A 26,124-nucleotide genomic window follows, 5' to 3' on the forward strand; every position below is an offset into this window, starting at 1 on the left:
TTAAATCATTACACCAATACTCCCATGAGCCTTGTTTAAGTTATTCCCAATATCCAATGTTACACACCAAATTGGAAAGGTCTTTAAGGACACAAAGAGGGGAACACAGGGACTGTAATATGAAGTCACCCAACTACAAAGACATTGGTAGTGTCTTTGAGAGTAATTATAGATAAATGTTTGAGCTAGGAGGGCAAAAAAAGCTCACTCAGCAAAACCACCTCTCCAATCTCTATTATTCATAAGGCAAACATGACACTAAGTATAGATAGTAATCATGTTTTGAAATAATAAGCCTATCATAATCAGGATGGACCACTTCTGAGACAATAATAACTGCAGTAAGGAGGGATGTCAAATTTAAATAATGTGACAGGCTTTACTGCATATGAACTTTAATCTATTAGAGAGTACCAACTGTTCTTTAAACATTCACCATTACAAATGTATATTCCTTAAATTAAATGCAAACAGTAGGTAAAAAAATAAATTACAAGAACAACAAATGGTTAATAAGATACTTCATCCACATCGGAGAGATACTGTACCACGTTAGACTGCCTGGAGTGCACATTAAAAACCAATTCCATGTACCCAGCCTAATCCACCCCTAAAACAACCCTGCTTGTTTTTCCTTTTGTCATCTAGGGTATAAATGAGTTTATTCACCTGATTTCCGTCTCACTCTGTGAGGAGCAGTGCCTTCCTTAGGCTGGTATGGCGATTTCATTTCTCCCTCAGGGCTATAGTGGAAGCCTGGGTGATCTGAGGAACAAGCAGAGGCACAGGGAATAAGAGAGTGACAAGGATGGCACTTCACACACCTTGGAAGCTCTCTTTGGAGGCAGTGCCATCATCCCTTTATGCCTAATCCAGCTGCACCCCATCAGAGCCTGAAGCTACACAAGCGACACGTGCTGCTAGGGCAGCTGGCTCCCAGGCAGCCTTGGGAATGCTTTACCCATGTAGCTGGGCCTGGCTCCAGAGGGCTAACCCAGGAACATTTATCCACCACCACCATGTCTGTCTGCCAGTTTCTCAGTCAGAGCCTTCCCAGCAAATTCCACAGGATCTGCATCTAATTTTGCCTTTTCCAACAGGGTCATAATTCAAGGAACATAAGCCTGGCATTCTTCCATTTCAGATGACATCAACAGCTAAAGCCAAAATGCTGAATATGGTTTTATTAATTTTTAAAACAAAAGGGAAAAAGAACCAACTTACGTATGGCATCCATTTCGAGAATTGCCTGCTTGGCCTGGAAGAGAAAAAGTAACAAATGAAGAAGTTAAAACTGATAGTAGAAGGGCAAGTTGCATTGCATATTACAGACAGTAGTGAACTTGTATGAAAGTAACAGCAATTTTAATTTGGGAATTAATAAATATGGTTAGCAGCATTATTTTTTGGGTTTCTATTTTTGGTTCTTCTCTGTACATTGGACTTGTTTCATACAGGGAGGAAAATTTTGGTGGCAGGAACTCAGCAGAGTTTATCTCCAGGTCTGCACACAAAACCTGTTGTTCACTGCCCCCCAGTGGGCACACTGTCTTGCGTGCTCACCTCTGCAGAGGCAGCGCAAGGAGAGGAAGAGTGTGTGTCAAAACAAATCATAATTTGGTTTAAGTAAGATTAATGCAGGATAAAGAGCATCTCCTGATTGCTTAAAATTTGTCCCTTTTTTAGTAGAAAAAAAAAATCTGGATGTTTTAGGAAGCATATCAGCTACTAAGTAAGAAAACAACCCAAACTGAAATATCCTGTCTAAAACGCTTGCCCTTGTACAGGTGCAGTTTGGTAATTTTCCACCAGGCGTCACATGTGGACTACTATTGCATTCTCCAGAAGCTGGGCAGACTGAAGCCTCACAACAAGCAATTACCAGTTCGACAGGGAAAAAGAAATCAAAATGTACAGATAACCTCAAAGATTTATTTCACTAGACTTTTCCTTTCTCAAGTGAAGTTATTTCTCTAAGAAAAAAATATTTTTGGTTTCACATTTTTTTTCTACAGCTAAAATAAAAATTGTGTAAGAAATAAGAAAATAATGATACAAAGGCCAAGATCATGCTGTACTTTTTTAACAACCTAATAGAGTATTTACAGTGTAAGTGTGGATACTAGCATAAACATTAATCTTTCAATAGACTTTGTTAACAAAAAGAGGAGAATTAGCAATAGGACCTGCTAGTGCTTTTTTCTTCCACAAGTCTCTTTTTGTCACACTGTTGAAAATGCATGTTAGTACAGTACGGTGCATGTCAGTCACAGGTAACATTTTTTAGCCATTACAGCATAGAACTGAGTGAAAAAACAGTCAGGGAAACTGAAAAACAAAGAGTAAACTCTGTGAAAAAAAAATCCTGTTTCTACACCAGTCAATGTCTGCTGTGTCTTGGCAAGAATTAGAGTTAACACCCTTTGAGAGGTGCTGTATATTACACTGGCAGACATCACCTGAAGCTCTAAGAGTGGATTCCATACATAAGCGGAGGAGATTTCCTCATTCCAAGATATTATAGCTATGAATATGATATCAGTGCCTCATTTTTTCTGCCATAAAGCTCTCCAGCTATCCCAGCAAAAAGGGCCAATGTCCCAGCTAAGGATGCTGGGTTGAGGATGGGTGTGTGTAGTTGCAGTGAAGTGTGTACTGCCAATGGCTTCACTGCTATGACATCTAACCAAGACTGATTAAACACCTACAGTACTGCAAACAGTGCATCCCAGTGCTCTGCAGACAGGCAGCATCAAGGTAAAATGTGCTCCTAGAGTGAAGCTTTCTGACATTGCACCTCTGCTACTTTTGTCCTGGCAAGCAAATGCTGCTAACCCATTCTTCTATTCCCATACCAAGCCCTGCAGATAATTCTAGTGGAACTTCCCCATTAGTTCTGAGGAACTTTTAAAGATACAAGGAAACAACACATTAATTAACATCCTGGTGTCTAAGCTCTCTGTATATTGCATGCATCAGTGTTTTAAGTCAGCACCCATACAAGGAGGTGTCTTGTGATTTTGTTTGCATGTTTTGTTTGCTTAGTTTTTGGTTTTGCTTTTTTTTTTTTTTTTTACCTTAGCAGGAATTTTAGCAGGATGATTTTCTAGAATTAACCTCTTCAAGTGAAGAATCCAAAGGCGCTTGTCTTGCTGCGACTTTGCCTGATAAAAAAATTGGGCACCATGAGAAAAATTCATTCCTGCACTATGCAGGGCCATAAATACCATATGGACATGAGCCACATTACCCAGGGGGCAGGGGGGTTTCTGTGGTACCTGGACAGTATGTTGCATCTTAGGATTTTTGTAGTGGAAAACACTAAAGCTAAGTGGTTCCTTTGGTATTACTTCAACAAGCATCAGGTTTCCACACTGCAACAAAGAGAGGAAACAATGTGAATCACAGAGGAGTTTTAGGGAGACCTGTAGACAGCACATTACCACCTGCTCTCTGACATACCAGTATGTGAGCTTTGTATGCAAACATTTCATCTCTCTTTTTTGTAATCAGCAGCATCTTGTCAAAGAGGAACAGCGTGCGCTCATTTTTGGCTCGCTGAATGCGGAACGTTCCCTCTAACACCAGCTCCCCGTAACTCGTAAGGTCTGGCCCTTTCCAGTTAGTGAGCAAACTCTGTATCTCCTGCAACACATCAAAGAACAACATGCAAAATTAATTTCAGAGACCTTGTTGAAACAAAAGACCCAAATGATCTGCTGAGGCCATTTGCACTCTCCTACACAATGTTTAGCATCCAACAGTGGAAAGTCACCAGACACCAATCCTGAGGCTGGTAGATTATGTGTAACATTGCAGCCAGGTGCTTGGAGGCTCACTGCAAAGCCCACACTAAACAGCCTTGAGTCCTTACTGCCTTTACATGGACCCAAAAGAGCCCTGAACTCCTTGGGGCAGTCTGTAATAAAAGAGCACAACCTCTGCTCCCCTTGCTCCCAGAAACATTCACTCATCAGTCTCTCTCACACTCTCCTTCATGTCCTCAACCAATCCCTCTTAACACTTCCCTCCCACCCTGGGTACCCTCCTGAAGTTGTGTGGTCTCCCACTGAATTAATTATAATGCCATGTCCCATAGGCCCATGACAGAAGACACTTCTGTGAAGTGTTTGGATTGAAGAGATGATTCTCAGAAGACTAAACAACCACAAGTGATTCAGTCAACTGAACATCTGAATATTTGCTTGTATATTAATGATTTGTGTAGATACCACAGGTATTTCTCATCTTATTTATTATTTAAGAAAAAAAAAAAAAAAAGCTTGGAGAAGCATCTAAGAACATCTCCACAAGACTGTGTCACTTAGCTATGGCTATTCTGTTTCCTTAAACTGCTTGTTGGCAATGACATAGAACTTAAGCATGGGACCTCAAATTCTAAAAGCAGGCTAAACTTTTAACTAGGGAACTCTTTAAAAACATCCACTGGACTTTAAATCTGGCAGCATTAGCAAAGCAGGGACAGATTGCCTCTTCCCAGGTTGGTCACTCTAGAACATTAGACTTTAACAAAGCTTTCAGCTAGAAAACATCCCAGTCCGTTTGAAGCTCCAATGCTGGCCAAAGCATTCACAGGAATAAAACCCCAAACCAGACAACTTTGGACTATACAGAAGTTGTTAAAAAAAAAAAGGCAAAACCAAGATTTAAAAAATGTTGCATTGTATCAGATCTCTCCAGAAGCTTGTTAATAAGTCAGGATACAGCACAGGGATGAAGTCCACCACTCTTGAGGGACACTTTGTGCAGGAACTGCTGTTGCAGTACTTGCAGACCACATTGCAGTGTGAGAGCCCACAGAAGGCCTATCCCTATGGCTGCAGAAGTAGGTTTTACTTTTTTAAGGGGGAACTATGAACATAAACATTTTCCACAAACCCAAACATTTGCCAGCTGAGCTCAATAAATAAAAAATAAGCTTTTGTTTTTTCCAAAAGCATTTAACCCCTATTTACTTCTGAATATAATTACTCAGATTTATAGCAGACTGTTTCTAAAAGTCATTAGCATGCATTTCCAGCAATGTGTGGCAAAGGTTACCCTGCTGCAGGCAAGACATTGTAAAATTTCCCTTACACACGAACAACAGCAATACAAAAAATAAACAATCATTAAAAAAACCCAAAATAGAAAAAAGAAGAAAACCACAAAAAGGGTGAATAAATTTGATGTTAAAAAAAAAAATGGGCAAAGAATTACATGATATGGATTTCTGAAATGGGATAAGCTTATTACTCCCTTTTATAAACTAAAAAAATCCCCTAAATTTTCTTAAAGTGATATAAATATTGAAAATGTAACATAAAAGTGTGATTCACTGGGAACCAGGAAACAGAATGAGAGCATAAATTCTGCAAAAGAGCTTGCTCCTTGCTCTTGATGACAAAAATTACTCAGGGTGTAGCTTTTGTTTCTTCTCCTTCAAAAATCTTCATTTGAAGCGAAGCTAGAGTTTTTCCAAGTATCATGTTTCTAGGTTTATGCTTTTCACAAAGCAACTGATAATGAGTTTTCTAAAACCCAAGAGGAAAGTACTTAAACAAGAATCAGCAAAAGAAATGTCTCAAAACAAAATTAATCAGCACAAAGGGAAGAAATCGGAAACCACAGGATTTCTGAACAAAGCCATGCCCTAGGGTTGTACAGCAGTGCTGTACAATTGAGGGAAAGGAAGAAAGAAGAGTTATCTTAAGTTCCATATTACTGCAAAATAAATGCTTTACAGGATGCTGCTTGTAGGTTAGAGATGTCTGAGATTTTCCTGCAGCAGTTATGACCATGGTTTCCAAGATCAAACAGCCACAGGCATGCTCAACAGCAGTCTAAATTATGACTGACAAAGATTAAAAGAAAAGATAAACTAAAAAATGTTAATTGCATATATATTGACAAAAACAGCTCACAAACACCCATAAAATCTCTCTGGGAACTCACCTGGAGCCTGATGGCATGTTCATGTTTCCTCTTCATGTCATTTATATGCCATGCCACTCTCTGCATGGTATCTATGGCATCCAGCACCACATCATAGCCCTCCGTGTCCTTGTCAAGGTGGTTTTCTATTTCCTAAGACAAAGGGAAAAAAAAACAGTCCCCTTATACCTAAGTGAATTTTCCCAGTCGAATGCAGCACTGTGTTTTCATCTGTACTGTTTTCTCTGTGCTTCGCAATCACTCGAAGGCAACGTTCTTGCCTTTGTTAGTGATGCATGTTGGTATCAATTTGATTCACACAAGATGACAAACAAAATCAAGCCTTTGGGGCCGTTTAGCAGCAAGGACACTTGAAGCAGCCAGTGTGACCAGAGAGGCACAGAAAGGGAGCACAGCACACTGACAGGAGATCTTTCAGACAGCATTTAATGGCTTTCCTACAACACAGAACATTTCTACACTTACAAAACCCTGATGGAATTACACTACACTCTGCTTTACAGTTGGAGAGTAGAAAAGCACCAGGCATTTAAAATAAGGATCAGTGTCTTTACACTTCACTAGAACATGACTCTGTAATAGGTAACATATGTGGAAAATGTTAAGAATAAAGCATGAATTTCCGAAACTTGCTTAAGTCAATTCACTCAATGCGGAAAGAGTTCCCACTTCCTCCATCATTCCTCTCCACAAAATTCTTAGCAGTCAGGGTGTTTATATGTATTTAGTCCTTTTTTCAACCACCCCCAGCATTGCAACATGTGGAAAAGCATTGTTCTTCATTGGAGCAATAAATTTGTGAACAAAATGTTTAATCATGACAAGAATTTTCCGAACAACTTCAGAATTACAGACCAGCATACAAAAAAAGTGTTAACTATTTGGATGCAAAGACTGATGCAATGTGTCTAAAATAATTACCATAAATTCCCCGCTCCAAATAGATGCATATGGTGTGAAGTGACAAAGACAGAAAGCCTCCACATGTTGAAATCAAATACCCACAAAAGGATGAGCATTTAAGGAAAACCAGAACCTTTCTAACCACCAAGCCTTCTACCAGAGGAAGGCACCCCGACGTGCAGCAGCCCAAAATGAAATACATTTCTTACGTGCAGAAGCAGGTGGTACTTGAGGATGCGTTGGACAGGTTTCAAGAGGTAAGAGCCCAGGGGCAGAGAGTGCTGCAGCGCTTCTTGCCGCTCTCTGAAGAACTTGGCCAGTGCCTTGTTCCTCATGCACTCTGTCAGCACAGCCACAGACCTAAAAACATCCACACACGGCTTTAAGACACTCTGTTTCCATAAGTCTGCAGGTAAAGAATTGCTTCCTTTTCAGCTTGTAAAAAGGGGCAGCAGGTTCCCATTCCAATAACTGCTGTTTCTGTTGTTTGGTTTGGCTTTTTTTAAAATTATCTTGTGTATTCAGCTATGCTCTCCCTTGACATGCAACCAGTCTCTCTTACTAGAAATTCTAGAAGCAGCATTGCAGAGTAAGACCATCATTTTCTAAAGAAGGGTAAAGCAGTGAACCACAAGAATAGATGAAACAAAACTTCATTAAATTTTTTTTCTTCTTTTTTACATAAAAGGTAAATTCTTTCCAATTTAGGAAGGGCAGAAGCTGATTTTTTTTTTTTTCATAGAGTGTAACTTGCATTACACAAACTAGCCAAGGAACAAAGGAAGAAAAGGAACCCATAATTCCTACCTTGGGTAGTTGGTGCAGTACTGTGTATATATGTGGAAATCTTCACTCTGCACAGGGAGGAAAAGTTTGCATATATTGAGATTTTGTCAAACTAGCAGCTAATGTGTGCAAGATAAACATGATATCAAGACAACAGTTCCTTCAGCTCCTGATCCATTAATTCTCTATGTTCACTGTGACAGTCTTAACACAACCAGAATTTAATTTCATCTTTTTGTGGGAGAGATTCTTCCTTTACTTGAAAGAAAAACCAAGAAAACCTACACAGAGATAAAACAAACTTTGCAACAAAGCCTCCAAGGTACCCTATAAAAATCTATGCATCTCAAAAAAAAAACCCAAAAAGCCAAAAACCTGACAAAAACATCATCACCACACTTATGTCCTTCAAATAGCTGGATGAACTTATCTATAGTTTTTTTGTGAGCTGAAGGACACCCATATCACAGAATCATAGAATATCCTGAGTTGGAAGGGACCCACAAACACCCCCTGGCCCTGCACAAAACAACCCCAAAAATTACACCATGCACCTGGTGTATTTACTGGGAGAATTAAGTTCTGCAGGTTATGTTTGGTGTGCCATTTTCAAGCAATTACAAATACTTTCACATGTGAGCACAGTCTAAGCGTGAAATTAGAAGCCACAAAAGCGATTTTTTTTTTTAAGAAGTAAATTATGTGAAAGGAGACAGCTATTACCCCAACAAGTTGTAACTAGATCTGGGTGGGTTTCCACACTTGCCTGTCACACTAAAATTACTCAAACTTAATGCTGATAAACTTCTCAGAGCTAAAGTCTGAGTTTCATTTCTTTCTTCCCTGGCCTAAGATTTTTTTCTTAATAATCATCATTTAATTCTATGCAAGAACAGATTTCCAGAAGCATTCCCATGTGCTCTAAGTCCACATCTGCCTATGAACCTCTATCCCAAACAATACACAATTTCTGCAGCTTACTGGAGTCCTAAAGGCTAAGAAAGCACTGCAGAAATGCAAAGTGCTCCCCGTATCAATCACTTTTTCTTTCATAAGCCCTCGACAGATAAAACACAATCCTCCAGCAGTGAATAAGACCCAGTTTCCACTCCAAGCATCTTCAGAACGGGCTGTGGCATTCTGGAGCACAATAGCTGTGCTCCACGAGGGGCTGTCTCCCAGGGACCATTGCTGGTGAATGGCGAGACCAAACATCTGCATTCACACAAGGCACAGTGCTCTGAGGAACAGCACCCCTGGGGAGAGGGCTAACACAGGCTGTGGCTTTTGTTTTTCACTGCTGGGGTTTGGCTGTTTTTCATTCGGCCATTCATCAGAAAGAGCCATCTCAGGCAGTGCCCTTTGCCAATTCCAGCAGCACCGGTCCCGTTCCCCTCTCCTGGGGGTAATACAGGGTGTGCCATTCATCTGTGCACTGAGCCGTCATCCATAAGGACCCCGTACAAAGTAAGATGTTACCCTGCAGGAGTACAAGGCATTGCAATTCATTTCAGTATGTCCTACTGGATTTCAGTATTCACTGTTCTGAGAAAATAACTCAAGCAAACTTCTAATAAATGTTTCCCCAGGGGACTGTGATCCCCATTTACTCACTGGTGGGCTGTAAGCTTATTAAACTGCTCTTCTCTTAGAAACCAACAAACCAACTAAAAGTAGTCTTGATACAAATACAGTTAAATAATTTATCTTGGTTTTTCACACTTGAACTAACTTTGTCATCTCAGCTAGGTTTTGTGGTGGTGTTACCTATGCCCCATGTCCACATGCAGAGGAAGTGAGCCTGTATCACAGACTGCTCCTGTCCATGCTTGGAAACACAGCCACAGCTCCAAACCCTCTCCCCTCAAAATGAAGAATTAACAAACCTCAGAGAGCTGCAGATATTACACTGTGTAATTTTCTTTGGCAATCACTACCAAACTAGCCAGCACTTATAATAAGCCAGGGTGCTTAAGAGATAACACTAAGGTGAAATTCAGTATGGAGAAAAAAATGTAATTTATTTTATATATGCATATATTAATTCAACGTTTTCATTCAGGGGATTTTGGTCAAATTTTAATATATTCCCATAGCTATCCTAACAGAATAATACAATTTATAGAATTACTTCATAAGCAGCGTGAAGAACATTTTGAGCCAATTAATTTTTATGTTTTTATTCTGCTCATATCACATGATTAGTCTGCTTTTCAAACAAAAAGGAAAAGAGTATCTCTTGTGAAATTTCAACCAATGAAAGTACTATCTGTAAAACAAACAAGGCCAAACACGTCAGGGTTACAGAGTAGGCTGTGTGCACATTCCCCTCAAAATCAAAAGCATATCTGAAATCCCCAGGAGCCTTTTCACTCTTGCTCTTTGGTTTGGTTTTTGGTTTGGGGCTTTTTTACACAAGGTCAGAACTACTTTTAATGGTTTTTTTGTTTGTTTGTTTAAAAAAAAACTTTTGTCTAGCTATTAAATGCAACAAATTTGTATTAAAAAAAAGATAGTTTCTTATGCCCTTGATACTTCTAAAACTTAAGAATGGTTTCACTATCACCCCTGCTTTCTGAGCAGACATAACACCGAATTCCACACTGCACTTACGTGTGTACTCGCTCCAGTGAGCCACAGCTCATTTCACCACACAGAACCATCAGAGAGCATTTACTTTTACTGAGCAATGCGAGCATAGTGCCAGGAGAAAGTCAAGTACATGTGTTTTGCCTCCAGGATGAGATTGTTGATACGCACTCAAACTTGCAGATCTCTTGTGAATCAACACCATACACCTTGCCCAGGCATTAGCTGGATTCATGTGTACTTGTTGGGAAAGTGGCCAAGAGAGCCACTTCTAAGAGAAGTTCTTCCTCATCCTGACAAAACTGCCCTGCTCAGAACAGGAGCAAGAGAAAAACCAAAAACTAAGATGGTTTTATTATTTTTCCAACTACTTTCACAACATAGGAAAACACCAGCTATGCTCATCAGTATTTCTTCTGACATTCTTAAATTTACTCAGCTTGAAAATAGTTTTATTCACATCAATTGTCTTCAGACCAAATGAAAACTGATCTCTGCATGCAGAGAGATCTCTGATCTCTGCTCTGGAATTGCTCCAGGGATCAGTTTAAATATGAGGGCACAAAGTTGTTGTGGTAGAAGCTGCAAAAACCTGAGACTCAAGCTGAGAGTTTGTCCACGCTGATTGGAAGTCCCTCTCAAGAGCAAAGCCAAATGTGAGCAGACCCCAGCTATACTTACACTGGTCCCTCACACTGGAGTCACTTCACTGCACATCTCTTCCACATATATTCCATATACTCCCTCAACTCTTAGTGCACTGTGCTTTTTTATAGCCATAAAAGGCACTTTAAAAGAAAATGGAGACTGAGAAAATGAGTGGAGTCAGTGTGCAAACTGAAGCCAATTGCCTGGATATCCTCTTCACTAATGAGATGCTAGATTAAAGTAATTCTCCCTTTCCCCCTGGTTAAGCTGTTAGTGTGCCTTGCAGAAAACATATGTTCTGAATTTCTGGGGTGTTGAGTGAGAAGAGTGATGTGCCAGAATTCAGCTCTCCTTTAAAACAACTCACTTAAATGTAAACGTATAGAATACCGAAGTCAATCTTCTAATTAACACTGGCATCATTACTATGAAAATGAAAGATTGGACTGGCAAAAAAACCTTATAAAGTCTTCTGTGTGAATAACTAAGCCATAGCTAACCTTGCACTGGAACCTTTTTATTAGTCTCCAATTAGTTACCAGCAATATGTCTCCAAGAACTTTTACATCCAGTGGTAATGCAGTTCTTCTAGACAAAGAGAGAGGATCAGAACTGGTATAAACTGAATTAGTACAACACTACCCTCAGAGGCAGGTTATTTCCATGCAGCAGCCATCCCACTGTAAAACAAATATCCATACCCATACCATCTGCATCTTGAGGCAGAAAAAAAGACTGCAATTCATGATTGCATAGCAGGTTTTAAAATAAGTGTGCTTTTCTACATTTGTGTCTATCTGCTGGTGAGTTATTAATGTATTTAAATACTTGGAAGCAGAGGGATTCAATATAATGTTTTAAGTTGCTATTAAATATTTCCACTTCCATAAAGTCACAGCTTTGCATCATTATTTTAGTGGTTAATGAGTTTTATGTTACTGGCTAGTTCAGACTAAAAACATTGTCGAAGTCTGTTAATAAATCAAAGCTGCCATTTTAGGGGCTATTTGCTTTGGGGACTCAGCACAGAAAATGTTAATATAAAGATTCAAACCCACAATGATGTGGTTTTTGTTCAAATTACACTGAAGTGTGTTTTGATAATCCTTTCCCTTAAAACTTACAAAGCTTTTTACTACTGAAGCATGAAATTTATACACAGGAAACACAGTCATGTATGAGTGTGTGAGAGAAGTAGAATATGCAATACAAGAAATTTTATTGACCTAAACCAAATAACAAAGTTCAAAGAGAACGATCCAAAACTTCAAAAATCAAGATCCCCACATCTTCCCAAATATAAAACATTTTATACAACAAGCTCCAGAGTTACTTTAACCATAACTGTTGTTATACGGCAAACTAACTTCATGTGATTTCACATGAACCCTAAGAAAGAAAAAACTTTCACTTTATGCAGTTACTGAGCTTCTTAAGAGTAGAAAAAGCAAACACAGTAACTACACTGAAAACTTGGTTATACCTTAAGATTTGCAACACCTACAATATTCACAGTTGGGTGAAAAAATGGCACTAGGTCCAGAGCTCGCTGGATCTAAGCACAGTTCCACTGGAAGCATTCAAGAAGCTCCAGCACAGCCATCTCCACTGGCTAAGGCTGTGAGCTATGACTTCAGCATGATAATATCCCTGTGCTTCACTCACAGTGAGGATCTAACGGAGCAATGAAACAATAAATGGCCAAAGTCCTGTAAGTCTTGAAGGAGCACATGCTGCCAAAAAAGGCAGTTTTATTTCCACTTCTCAGTGCTGGGAAGACACAAGCAACCAAGAATGGACAACTGGAGTTTGTTAAGACAGTCAGCAGTTGCTGTAATGAAATCCTCTCGGCCAAGACCAGAACTGTGGGGTATTTTGGTATTGTTTGATTTTGCTTTTAAGTGTCTGCACTTGTCTGGATGAAGCTAAAAAATGCCTGTTAGTACTGCAATCTCTAGCAATTTCTGAGCCATCAGGCAGCTGCCTGCCAATAATACAAATGCTAAAAGCATTTGACAAGGGAACAAAAGGCACAAGCAATGATATGCAGATGGGTTTTGGAAGTAATGGCCAGAAAGTCTACCAGACAAGCCCTTTCAGTTGGCCAATTTGAATGAGAACACAATTTTTTCCTGGACTTCTTATTATCAGTTGCACCATCTCTGTTTTACATCCCAGCAGGAGCAGTCCCAGCTATAAGCAAGCAATACAGCAGAAATATCTACCAGCTCCAAACTGTTCTATCTGTAAACACCCCGAAGGCCTCCCAGATGGCCTTCACTGCACAGGCCCTCTGCTGACTTACTCACAGCTTCTTGCCCACCAGGACCCCAGATCATTTTTATTAATCTGTTTTCTAGTCAGGCAGACTCAGCAGGCACATGGGGTTATGCTGTTCCAGAAGCAGGACTTTGCACTTGCCCTTATCCCACTCTTTCCTTCAATTCAATTAAATCCAGGCTATCTGTAGCAATAACAACATGCCATAAACCCCACTGCAATGGGGCAAAAATGCATCCTGCTTTTGCATTAGTGGTGCCAACACTAAGGTCTCTCAGTGCTTACAAAAGACCAGTTACTAGATAAATTACTTTCTCAAACTCAGCTGAACCAAGAGATCTGGTGAAACAGCAGCACTTAGCTGGTATCATCACTCTCATTTACTATAAAATCCCTTATGTCACAACAGTGCCAAACAAATTACTGAATTAATGAGAGGGTGGTCCTGTTAATCCTAAATCCGTGTGTTAGATTTATTACATTAAGTGCTTGGTGCTGACAATGCTGAGTTCAGGACAAAGTATAAAACATGACAGACTTTGGCTTTTTGGTTTCTTTGGAGTTTTTTCATGTTTGTATTAATTTAATTTTGGTTCTTCGTTGTTCTTTTTTTTTTTTTAATACAAAAAGGCAAACACACCTATAAAGCGATAATTCAACTTTAGACAACTACATGATCTCTCTTCCTCCAGAAATACCACAGAGATAGCATTATTTTTTTAAGACATTTGGGCTCTAGAGATTCAAGATATATGTTGATTCTCTGGTGAAGTCTGCAGTGAACTACCATCATCTGTAGCCCAAATTATTTAATTTCTTGTTGTCCTACTCATTACAGCTGTTCCTTGTCTCCCTGACTGGCTCTATGTGTTTCCTACAATGAAGGTCACCCTCTTCCCTGTATTTCTGCTGCATCTAACAACTTCCCATAATACATATTTTTGGATTCAGTATTGCCCAACAGAATCAAGATGTCCTATCAATGTTCAGAAAATTCAAAGCATTACAGAGTGAATGGGATGTGAATCTTAAGGCTAGACCATTCCACTTAAAAAGAAAATTTAAGGTAGAGTTGTGGGTTTCAGGAAAAATTCTCAGAAAACAATATGGGCACATTTTGTATGTTAATGTTATTGCCTTTTTTAGGAATGCAGCCAAGTTTTACTCTCTAGTTGTTTTTAAGCTGACAAGGCATAACCAGAGTAACAGGCTTGATCACCTACATTTACAGATGCAAGTAAAACAGAGAACCCCTGTAATAGTTGACAAAAAAAAGTAAATCCTAAAAATGAACTCAATAAACAGCTCAGATACACTTATTGAAGAAAATGACACCTTTGTCTTGATTTTTAGAAATGCAAATCAGAGGCATATCCCTATCAATTGCTAAGAGAAATTCCTTCCCTTTCCATAGATTTGCTGACTTTTCTTGGCTAACATAACACAAGCTGTCAGGATTAGATCTCAGAAACTAATAAATGAATCTTATTTCCCCCACTGCACTTTGAATCTGGTGCTGCAGACTTACCTTGGAAACAAAACAATCTGCTATAGCAACAGGATCATTTTCACAGTTTTCCAAATCTTGCAGAAGTTCACTAAAACAAAGAAGAGGACAAGGTAAGACAATTATGGCACACTTTAGAATGGACACAATTGTATATTCAGAACCAGACACTGCTGCGCTATTCATGGCAGCACTTAATGATGCAGGGAGTCCTACAAAGGGAACAAGAACACCTTTGATGTCCCCTCCCTCTGCCAGATACTGGGTTTTTTTATTTGCAGGCAGAGGAGAACTATAAGGAAATTGTATTCCCACTTTTTCAAAATTCAAGTCATCAGGTTGACCATGGACTGACTGGTTGTTCTGCTAAGCAAAGCTGAGCCCCTTCCTTCAGGTAGATGAAGATCCTAGAAACATTCAAGGGCAGGTTGGATGGGGCTCTGAGGAACCTGATCTAATTGAAGATGTCTCTGCTAATTGCAAGGAGGCTGGGCTAGATGACCTTTACAGGTGCCTTCCAACCCAAACTATTCTGTGACTCTGTGACTGACAGCTCTTTAACAATAATCATAGTGGTGCAGTCACACAGTTGTGTAGCTTGTATATCAATTAACATGATATAAAATGAATTAACTAAATAATTAAGAAGATTTAAAAGCCACCTAAGCACGTGCACTGTCCTGTAAAGACTTTTTATGTTTACAAGCTTTACTTGACCAAGGGAAATGATGAACTGCTCTGAAAAATAGTGGTGAGAACTGGGAACGTATTTCTCAGACATGAAGAATGTTATGTAGCTCACTCAGGAAAATTAGTCTACTTTTACTGTGTTTCTTCATCAAAGATAAAATGGGTAGCCTAGAAAAAGTTTTCTGTTTTTTATGCATATATGTTCTACATGCATAAAAACAACATATGAGAGGATTTTATAATTTTTACATGCCAAAGAGAAAATGAATTCATTTGAGCAGGAGCAAAGCAATAATGGAGCCTGTCTGCTCTTGAATTAAACTCAGTTATTGAAACTAAATTCAGTGAAAGAAAGAGTTCAAGTAGAAGAAGAAAACATCAAAGGTTATCTCCTTGATCCAAAGAGTTTTCAGTCTTACTAAAGGACATACTCAGAGAAGAAATTGAATTTTCTGCCAAATTGTTCTCTAAAAGAATTTTCTTCTTCTCCTCCTCACCCTCTTCTCCCCGACCCTTCCCCCACCCCCCACACACACTCTCACAGATGATTTTCCATTTAGGGCCACTTTTCTCCCCAATTCACAGCTAGTTCCCTGAACAAGTTTTGCCTAAGAGTTCCTAGGCTAAGTATCTAGGGATTTACCCTTTTCCCCTGTAAGCAGACACAATTTCCCTCTGCATGTACAAAAAAGAGTCAATCAGAAGAGTTTCTTCACTTGTTCCTTGCTTCTCTAATTACTGGAGGAAGGAAAGGGAGGAATCAACATGCAGTCACAAGGAAGAAAGACAGGCAAAGACCTTAGGTTCAGTAGTCACTAAGTCACTTTGTACAGTGACAATTTAACCTCTACAGCTCAATTTCTCCCTTCATCAAAATGGGAATAAAAATACGACCCTTGCTTGATACCCCAACCTCATGAAGCTCATTTACATCAGCAAAAGAAGCAAGCTGTAGCAATGGTGACCATAGCCACCAGTTATACTGACTGAGTTTTGGAAATAACATCAAACATGCCAAACAGGCTCAGAGGATTCCTGCTGGCTGGCAGTCAGAAGTTCTCCTGATGGCCTAAAGTACGCAGCACCTGGACTGTCATTTTATTCCTACAGGTCTCCAATGAAACCACATCATTTCTCCTTCATGACAGAGAAGAGGAACACTTAAAGATTGTATGTATTCATGCAATTGAATCCATGTGTATGTGTTCAATACACTAGTGGTTTGTGTCTTCAGCACAAGCCCAGAGTGTAAGGCCTGTTTTTGAAAGAGTTTGTTACCTATACTGCACTCTGCTCTGTCTCATCTGGATGGTAAGAACAGGACTGGTAAGAGCAGTCTGCCACTGTAAAAACAGCAAAACCGTCATGCTCAGGCACTCTGAAAATATTAAATAAATTCCTACAATAACAAGCTGATGTGAAAAAGCATCACTTTTATTATAGGCTGTATTTAAGTACCTGGCAGGAGGCAGAAGGAACAATGGAGAAAAGTGTTGGTCCTGTTCACCTGAATATCCAGAGGTTTTCTGCTGGTCACAGTTCTTGGCCTCTGCAACTGGCTCATGCCAGCCAACCTGGCAGGGAGCAGGAGCGAGCACTGCTGGAGGAGCTCTGTGCTCTTTCAGCTGGACCACTAACAAGACTCAGACTGACACATGACACAGGAGCCAGGGCCAGTGAAGACCATGTACTGAGCTACAGAGCTTGGAAAATCTGAATCTGTATGAACATCATTGGGAGCTAATGCTAACTCCTTTGGGATGAGAGAGGGAAGCATAAAGACTGACAATTTTAAATACAGTGCATTCATTATCTTTTCAAGTCAAATGATTGTCAAATGAATGAAAGTCTTATTACAATGCCTCTTAGGATAGTTTGATTTTTCGATGAAGCTTGATGATGGCTTCTCCTCAGAAGAAGCCAGACCTTACCACCATGAAACTCATAAAAAATATAGTTTTTCAAGAAGAGATCATAATCATACAGTAGCTAGCAGTTACCATGATCACCACCATTTTTGCCATTCAACACACCACTCGAAAATCCTAGGTAGTTTCGCTGAGAGAAATTCCCATTCACTGAAATGAAATTTCTCAGATCTGCAAGTCTGAAAAAAAACCCCCAGACTGAAATCTTTGATTATGGATTAACAGTCAAATTGAAAGTTGAGAAAAAGAAGATAATTCTAAATCTATTTAAAAAAACATCTGAAACTACTAACACAGAACTGCCAAATGGACCTTTTTCTGAAGCTAAGGATAAATAAAAAAGGCTCGAGAGTATGTTTAGGACCCAAAAGTCACATGCCAAATTTCACACAGGAGTAAACTTAATCCTTGAAGATATATTGGGATCTACAGTGAGTGTTCAGTTTTAAGAACTCACAATTTCCAAGCAGAACTTTATATCAGAAGGCCTGAAACACATTAGTAATTTGCTAGATGCTTTGGACAACTTTCCAGGACGTTTTAACCATTCTAACATATCTATCTCTAAAATTTCCCAAAACTGCTTTTCTTTTTCTTTTCTTTTTAACTGCTGCATTTTTTTTTTGCACAGCTCAGTAATTCTGTATAACAACTGATCATACTTTAAAGTAGTTTTAGTAGGCAATATTTGCAATGAAGCTGGCATAAACGCATCCTAGCTATCACATCTGTCATTTTTCTAGCTTTTGAAGGATCAGAAAATATAATGGCCAGGACTATATTTTTCCACTCTGTGACCACTGGGAATCTGTAAGCTCACAATCATTGTCTCATGGCTCTAAAACAGTCCATGAGCCTATTTTAGCATGCTCCCACTATGTATTTTCCAGCTGTTAGACATTCAGTAAAGTCAGTTGTTGTAGCTGAAGCAGGACACAGCAGCTTTCTAGTTAAGCATATTTCCATTACCCTGCAGTAGCTATTTTAAGCTTCAGGAAAAGACTTTAGATTTCATCTTTGTCCATAAGTTCTGAATAGATCCATTCTCACTCTTTCCTTTGACACTAAACAGCAATCCCAGCAGTTGAAGCCCTTAAAAGTAACTTTGCATGATGATGGAAAAACATTGAAGATGATCTTTGACACAAGTGCTCCGCTTCAGAATCCTCTTTTGATTCAATTAAATTATCTGCTGTTCTCCAAAGAACACAGAGGTCTGGGAGATGTTTTGTCAACTACAGCAAAGCTAAGAGTGCTTTTACAGGATATAAAATATGTGGGAATTTACATCAATATATTTCCTGCATCAGTTGAATAGTCAGGTTTTCCTTAAATGCTGACTAAGTTAATAATTTTTTATAGTAACAGAGGATTCAGACAGAAGCAGCAGTAGCATGCTCCTCAAACTGCAGATACTGAGATCCCACACAATGTGGCACTAGATATGCAAGCGAGACATTTACTTTAGGCTCCCAATACACACTAGAATCCCATCTGCAGCGTTTTAGAGAAGGCTGGAAAGACACTGAACACAAAAATTCAATTAAGGAAAGGTACTTGAATACAGTTTTGAGAAATGAATTCAGGGAGCACCTAGTAGCACGAAACACTACAAAAGCCAGATCTGGGTGATGCACATAGGTATACAAAAGGAGCTGATATAGTAGGAATAAAAAATCTCTTCATTAAGGCAAGAATTTCTTCTACAGTGGTCTTGCATTAAGCTCAGTTAAAGCACAGGGCAGGTTAGGCTTACAATCATGTAAATATCCAGCATAAAAGCAAAAAAAGTACATGGAGACCATCTTGGTGCATCAAATCAGCTAAGAAAATCTGGTGTCAGCAAACTAACTTTGTTTAGAATTAAAATTAGATAATTTCTTGATTTATAGATCCTGGCAGTTTAAAAGTAATGAAAGTGAATTTGGCTGGTTTGCTCCCTCTCGTTAACCCAGGCTATTGAGATGTTTCCATTTAGCTAAAAAGTAATTTACCTGTTGAAATGGTAGATATCCCGTATGTTTCCAAACAGGGCTGATCGCTCCTCTGTTCCCAGGGACAGCTTGGTCTGATCACTTATACAGTCGAGGTAATCCTACAAGAGAAATGAGAGGGAGGTCTTGAGACATTTCCTCCTTTCCTAAACCAGTAAACAGAGCTATGTTTTATTGTACAAGATGAGTCTCTGAATATCAGTTTCACCTTATTATTACAATAAAGCCTTCAGCAGCCCCTCTGAGAACAGTCACTCTATTATGAATGGTAACAGTACTTATCTGTTCCCTGAAACCAAGAAAATAACAAAAGGCTGAAAGCTAAGTTATACCTCTTAGACAGCACAGCCAATGTTTCTCTCGCTACTGATAAACAAAGGTTTTCAAATTTCATTCATAGTGACAGTTTAATTGATCATTTGTCTGGCTCAAAGACAAAAAAAATGTAAGAGATGAAGAATGTCATTTAATGCAGTCTTAGTAACAGAAAAGCTATATAATGAAGAACAGAAAGTACACAAGCAACAGAGGCTCAAAAAAGCAACCACTGAATAAATTACTTTTTAAAAAATCATGGTTACCAAAGAATGAAGAGTATGTAGAAGACAGATCTCAATGTATTTATGTCCATGCAATTTACAAAGCATAGAGTTGCATTGCAAATTACATTGCTATATACTCTAGCAAAAATTTCTTTTTGCCCTTACAAGACTGATAGACTCTCATCCAGGGATTTTATTTGAATAGGAACATGACAGCTAGAAAAGCTCAGATCAGCAGTGTTCTGGGAGAATAACTTTCCCACCTCTTCCCTCACTTCGATAAGAGCTCAATGTCACCTTTTTTATTTTGCTGCTACAGTATTAAAAATCTCTTATAAGGGCAAACAAATCCAGCAGGCTATTTAACTACAGCTCATGAAACAAGAAACCTGATGTGCTGCCACATTCACAAAGAAATTCTGCTGGAGTATGGAAATAAAAGTGAAAACAGCTGAAACAATGTGAAATAAAAATAAATAAAATCCTTTAGCCTGTGGCTAGACAATGTGGTGTGGCAACCTCCCAAAAGCAACACAGCATTCCAGGGTGCTGTGGGGAAGGAACCCTGTGAAATGCCAAAAGACCATGAAAACCTCTAAGATGTAACTGTGTTCCAGAGTCACATAGAAAAAGGTATTACAGAACACATACACTGGCCAAGATTTATTCTGTGTAAATTCTGTGCAGACAAAGGGTTTGAATCAGCCAAGGACCTGACTTTTGGTTTCTAGATGTCCTCATAAGGAAGGTTAAGAATTACAGCATTTAAGCCTCCATGCCCATATCCTTCTGTTCAGCTGAAGCAGTGTCAGCAAACTCAGAGGTGTAGCCAAGATTCAGGTTGAGGTATCAGCAGAATTTCCTGTCCCCTTCCCCTATCAATAATCCACACTCCATCATCACCTCCAGTTAAAGGTAGCCCTCATCACTCCCAAAACTCAGTATTTTTCACCAGGGCAAAGCAAGTAAGTCTATTCCAAGGTAACCTAGTATCAGTGTCTTTAAGAAGAGCAATAAGTAGCAATGGACAGGCAAGTCCCTGGAGAGCTGTGTCATTTCTCCTGTGACAGCATCCAAACTTACTCTACCTTCCCTCCTGGCTGGCAGCAGCCTCAGAGCCCACCCCTGACCTTGAAATATATTTGTGCAGGAAGTCTTTGGAATCACATCCACAGGCTCCCTGAACTTCAGCTTTTTATTTATACTCAGAAGCTGCAGAAGAGTGAAAAGGTTCAGGATGGTGAGGCAGACAGAACTGCAGCAAGCAGTACATTGGGTCAAAGCAGAAGCGGATAATATATTCAGGTCTACTCCAGTAAGAGTACTAAACAAATAACCTTTTCTGACCTGAGACACATCTTCATCATATAAAAGCAAAGAATAGAAAAGCTCCAGTGGAATTGTGAACCTCTGAAAACATTTTTAGCACTGTAGGGACACTGCAGCACCCTGAGCTGATATGACAAGGTTGGACTGCAGCGGAATGGAAATCCTACATTAAGTAACTCCATACAGCACATTTAATGAATAAAGAGGAGTTCCTTTCCAATTCATTCATCTCAACATAGCTGAAGCTTGGGTTTCTTCAAAATAACAAACAGTCCACAGTTATTTCCAGTATTGTAGACAGTGTTATATGCATGACCTGGTTTCTCCTCCTTTTGTCCTCTTAGCCTGATTTCCCTTCACATACACCTACTCTTCTCAGTCTTTTACCAATTATTAGTAAGAAAGGGGGAACCAGGCACCCTTCTAATGTTGCTGTCAAGCAGCAGCCTGCAGGTGCTTTGGCAGCTTTCCTGAACTCCTGTAAGATATGCCAGCATCAGCCTACAAACACCACACACCCACAGTCTGCTAGACACCACCACCCTTTTGCTAGAAGTTCCTTCAGACTGTGCTTCAGGCCCCCTTCCTCATCCAGCCTCAGATCAGAAACAAACCAGAAACAACTGGGTGGATTTGTGCTTCCCTAGGGTAAGGCAAGACGGTTATTTGTTCAAAATGCTTGGGATTCAGAATTATCTTATACCTCACCTCATACTGCTAGGAAATTACACAATTTGGGGACTGCTGTCCTGGCTTAGCTTTCTAACTTTGTCGATATTACTGACTTGAGACTACAGACATGTTTACGTTGCTATTATTGGTGTAAGCAGATAGACACACAGCAAAAAGCTCCAGGTATTCAAATTTTTGTGAAAAAGGTGGACCTTGGACAGTCCTAACACATTAGTGTCCTGCAGATCAGGCCCTGCACAGCAGCACATTGCTTGCACTGGCTCAGCCAGTGGGACCTGTCTGATTATACTGCTTTATAGGGCACGTGTGTTCTCATAAAGGCTTCATGAACTCATCCAGGAAACAGATGCAGTATTGGCATATAACACCTTCTGCAAGGACAACACCACAGGCAGATCAAAGCTACCCAGACGTGGGGGTTTTCCTCATTATTTCTTAGCAAATGGTACTTTACCCCCATGGTAGTCACAGCCGTGTATCAACAGCTGTTATCATCTGGAGCCATAATGAAAGGTTTGGAGCTACAAGATAACAGGGCAGGCTGCAAACGTAATGACATGGTGCAGAAATCAATGAAATGTATCAGAACAGAGTACTGACCTTATTCACTTTATTTGTTTCTTGTCAGCATCTATGAACCCTCTGTCGGCACCGAATGATTTGTTTATAACCTTTGCCTTTTACTGCTTCTCTGCAGTTATGGCATAAACACCTAGCTTACTTTATAGGAGAAAAAAAACCCCTCACAAATGTCCAGCTCCTTAGATCGATTTATGGACCACGGTTTGCTCTCATAGTATTGCATAATTTTCTCCTCCCTTTTCCTTGAAACTCTCCAAAAACTAGGAGAGTCTTGCCAGACTGCCCTGCCCTTCTTGCTGGGTTTGATGTTCTCCCCATTTTTCTTTCATCATGCCAAATCCATCAGAAGGAATGTCTGTTAGAAGCTGCATAGCCTAACTACCGTCTCCTCCTCCACAATCACAAAAAAAAAAAAGATCTCTAGAGAAATAAAATTATGAAAACAGTAACCTTAGAGGCTAAAAAATATTAATCAGTAATGAGAGAACACTGTCAAGAAAAGCACAACATGAGCAAAATTATTTTCACATACTGATTAATGTATTCCATGACCAAACTTTAGAAACCAAATGCAAATGAGTGGGACCTTTTTCTCTAGCCACCTTGGTTCTCGTTTGAACACATATGCACCCCTAACTTTAAAAACTCCATCTATTGTTGTTTAGACCATAGAATAAATCAGCCATTACTATGGTAATTTTAAAATTGCACATTAAAAGGGATAATATTAATGCTAATATTAATATAGTAATTCTAAAAAAAATGGGTAAAAAACCAGTCTGCCTTGTAAAATGAGAAACAATTTTTATTCTGCTCTGCAAGAAACATATATACAAGTTCTTCATAATCCCTTTACAGGGCAGGAGTGTGCATATAAAAATATCACAAAAGAGAAGCAAAATTGTTAAAAGAGCAGTGTAGTGGCACAGGTACACCTTTGCTAAGAGGCAGGCACACAAGGCACACAGCACTGAAAATCTGATTAAATATCAATACCAGAAAAGAATCAAAAAGGGATTCTATCCACTAGGAAACTTTGCTTTCTAATGCCTAAACAAGCTGCAGGAGAAAGAGAAGCTGCCCCATGTCTCTGATTTCAGGGTTCAAGAGCTGAGGACTTACATCACAAAATCTCAATCTCTGACCTAAAAATATTTAAAACCAGGTATTTATCAAAACTTCAATGGCTTCTAGCAGTGTTGTAGACAGAGGAAGGATAGGTAATATTAAATCAAGCCGGACATGATCCAGGCAGTGCTATAGCATCACTCAGACCCTCAGTTTTCTGATACTCCCTAGATCTGTGCTACTAGTTAAGCAGATTTTACTCCTAAGTACTAGCCCATACTCATGGCCATATTTTTTCCCAACTCCCCTCTACCCAACACCGATCTGTTTAGCCAAAATCAGATGGCTGTGCAGAAGAGGAACCACTGAAACAGCTCAGCAGCCTTAGGCACCTAAGCACTGCTTCTACACCACTTGGAGGAAAAGGCTGCAGGCCAGAAGGAAAACATGCCATGGAATGGGTCCTGTATGTAGCCTGCTAGCTCGAGCCATGCTGCCCCAACCAGCCACACACTTGCACACTAAGAAAGTTGGGCAACAGATCTACATTAGACTAGACACTATAAAATGCTTCCCAGTGCTTATTTACAGGTAATTGTAATATGTACCAATTCACCTTTTGCTTGATTTTTTTTTCAATTCTTTTTCCCCCATTATTTATTTTATTTATTAATTTATTCAGCATACATAGCAGCATACTCTGAATACCTTGTGGTTCAAAGAATAGCATGCTATCCACACAACAGGTGGCCAAGGATGATGAATTTTGGTCAGGGCAGCTCATTGAAGCTCTTTTCAATTATTTAAAGTACCGCTTTGCTCTGCAAAGGCAATGTACATTTGTATACTAAGCATACTTTGCTATCTTGCTCTGGTTCCTTTGGCTATATGAGTCCAAGGGATTGAAACCTAAAAATCCTTGCACTGTCCGCCCTACAGATTCACTACAAGCAAACCCAGAAACCTAAATAAAAAATAAAATTTTTGTGAGCATGTCTTTCTACTTTCTGCTTTTACTGGTATTTGGTGGAGTTTTCTATACAGACATCTGAAGCTGGAAAAAGCTCACAGAGACCAAAGCACGGACAGGTCTGAAACACCAGCCCCTAGCTGGGGCTATGGCCACTGAGGCACAGCACAGTGCTGCCACTGACCAACAGCCTCAGCCAGGATCTTTCTGAGGACAATGCAGGCCTGGAGACACAGCCTCCTCTGCTCTCCTCTGCAGCGTGAGCAGAAAGCTCCTGTGCTCTGTGTGCTTCCTCCTCACCTTTTCCTTTTGCTTTACATCCCTCTGTACCTTGCATGTTAGATTGCTACTTGACAGCAGCAGCAAAGCTCTGCCCTTGTGGGAAACAGGCATGCCAGGCTTTGCAGGTGGGCTTGGGAGGACATGCCTACACATCCAAGGACGTGCTTGGAGAGCACTAACTCTGCCATCATGGGAAAATGGAGAAGACCTCCCAGCACTGACAGCCAGCCCACCTCCAAATGGGAGCAGCCAAGATAACTCATATGCTTTACATAATCTGACACTAGCTGTGGTTTGTGATTGATTCTTTCCTCTCCGATATCCCTGTTGAAGAGCTGAGTGTCTGAGCTGGCAGGAGGCCACCTCACCAGCACCAGCCCTCTCCCTGGGTGGATGGTGGAGGGTCCACACCAAGCTCACATGTGCTTGCAGGCAGCTTCCTGGGAAGTGCCAAGTGCCAAAGGGACACGTGCAGCTGGCTCACACGCAGCCCGCGGGCAGCGCAATAAAGCGTGACACGGTAAGGCGATACTGACTGCATGTAGGAAGGGCAAAGATTGATGGTGATGGGAGCACTCGGGAGAACGGGGCATGAGGAAAGACTAAAAATAGAGAAAGCACATGTAAGTTTTATTTCCACTGTTTAACACTGCAGAGTAAGGTGATCATGACAGAGATCTCCCTACACTTCACACAGTTAGGGGTTTGTAAATAAGTTAACAGTATTAACTGAAATTTTTCCTAGAGAAGTGGATTTTTACAAAAAAAGTACTTTTTCTATGTAGCTATTCCCGGGGGACATTCAACTTCCTCACCTATATTATAGATATTAAAACACTGTCCCATTTGCAGTTACTAAGGCCTGGAAGTAGTGACCCCTAGTAGTCCCCTTGGCTTCATCCACACGCATGGAAAGCCACAGGGGGAGTTATGTGTCAGCCAAAATTAGCAGTGAGAGATTCCTTAGTACTAACACTATGTCTTGCACCTTGGAAACACACACTTTCTTTGGTTAAGGCTGCCTTTGAACGGTTGTGCCCATGCAGACATGAGCACAGGCACATTCCTATACAAAGTTAGAAATTTCTAGGGCACATCAATGTCAGCAATTTAACAGTCAGGAGATCTTGTCACAGGACTTCAAGCTGTCAGAGCACATCTAATCTCAGGAAATGAACTAAAGAATTTGCCCTGGAAAACTCTGTCAGTGAGAGGTCCCTCAACACTCTGCCGCCCTGAATCCATTCACAGGGGCCCTGGGCAAGGACAATTGCCTCGCCAGCGAGCATGGCTGGGAGATAGCAGAACAGCTTCCTGCAGCTCTGGGTTCCCCGTCACTGCTTTAGAGCCTGAGCCTTTACAGCAAGCTCTGCACATC

General features: G+C 40.1%; 1 protein-coding gene across 1 annotated transcript in view; it reads right to left on the reverse strand.

Annotated features, from left to right (window-relative positions):
• Positions 1–26,124, reverse strand: part of PLEKHG1 (pleckstrin homology and RhoGEF domain containing G1) — a 125,873-nt gene that overhangs the window by 10,033 nt on the left and 89,716 nt on the right. The window contains exons 5-14 of the mRNA XM_059468270.1: positions 19,281–19,381; positions 14,690–14,759; positions 7,666–7,712; positions 7,068–7,218; positions 5,956–6,087; positions 3,463–3,645; positions 3,279–3,374; positions 3,078–3,164; positions 1,225–1,258; positions 670–765 (exon numbers count right to left, since the gene is read on the reverse strand). Coding sequence (XP_059324253.1) covers positions 670–765; positions 1,225–1,258; positions 3,078–3,164; positions 3,279–3,374; positions 3,463–3,645; positions 5,956–6,087; positions 7,068–7,218; positions 7,666–7,712; positions 14,690–14,759; positions 19,281–19,381 — 997 coding nt within the window. The remainder of the gene's footprint in view (positions 1–669; positions 766–1,224; positions 1,259–3,077; positions 3,165–3,278; positions 3,375–3,462; positions 3,646–5,955; positions 6,088–7,067; positions 7,219–7,665; positions 7,713–14,689; positions 14,760–19,280; positions 19,382–26,124) is intronic.

This window comes from Ammospiza nelsoni, chromosome 3 (assembly GCF_027579445.1).
Source record: "Ammospiza nelsoni isolate bAmmNel1 chromosome 3, bAmmNel1.pri, whole genome shotgun sequence".
Lineage (NCBI taxonomy): Eukaryota > Metazoa > Chordata > Aves > Passeriformes > Passerellidae > Ammospiza > Ammospiza nelsoni.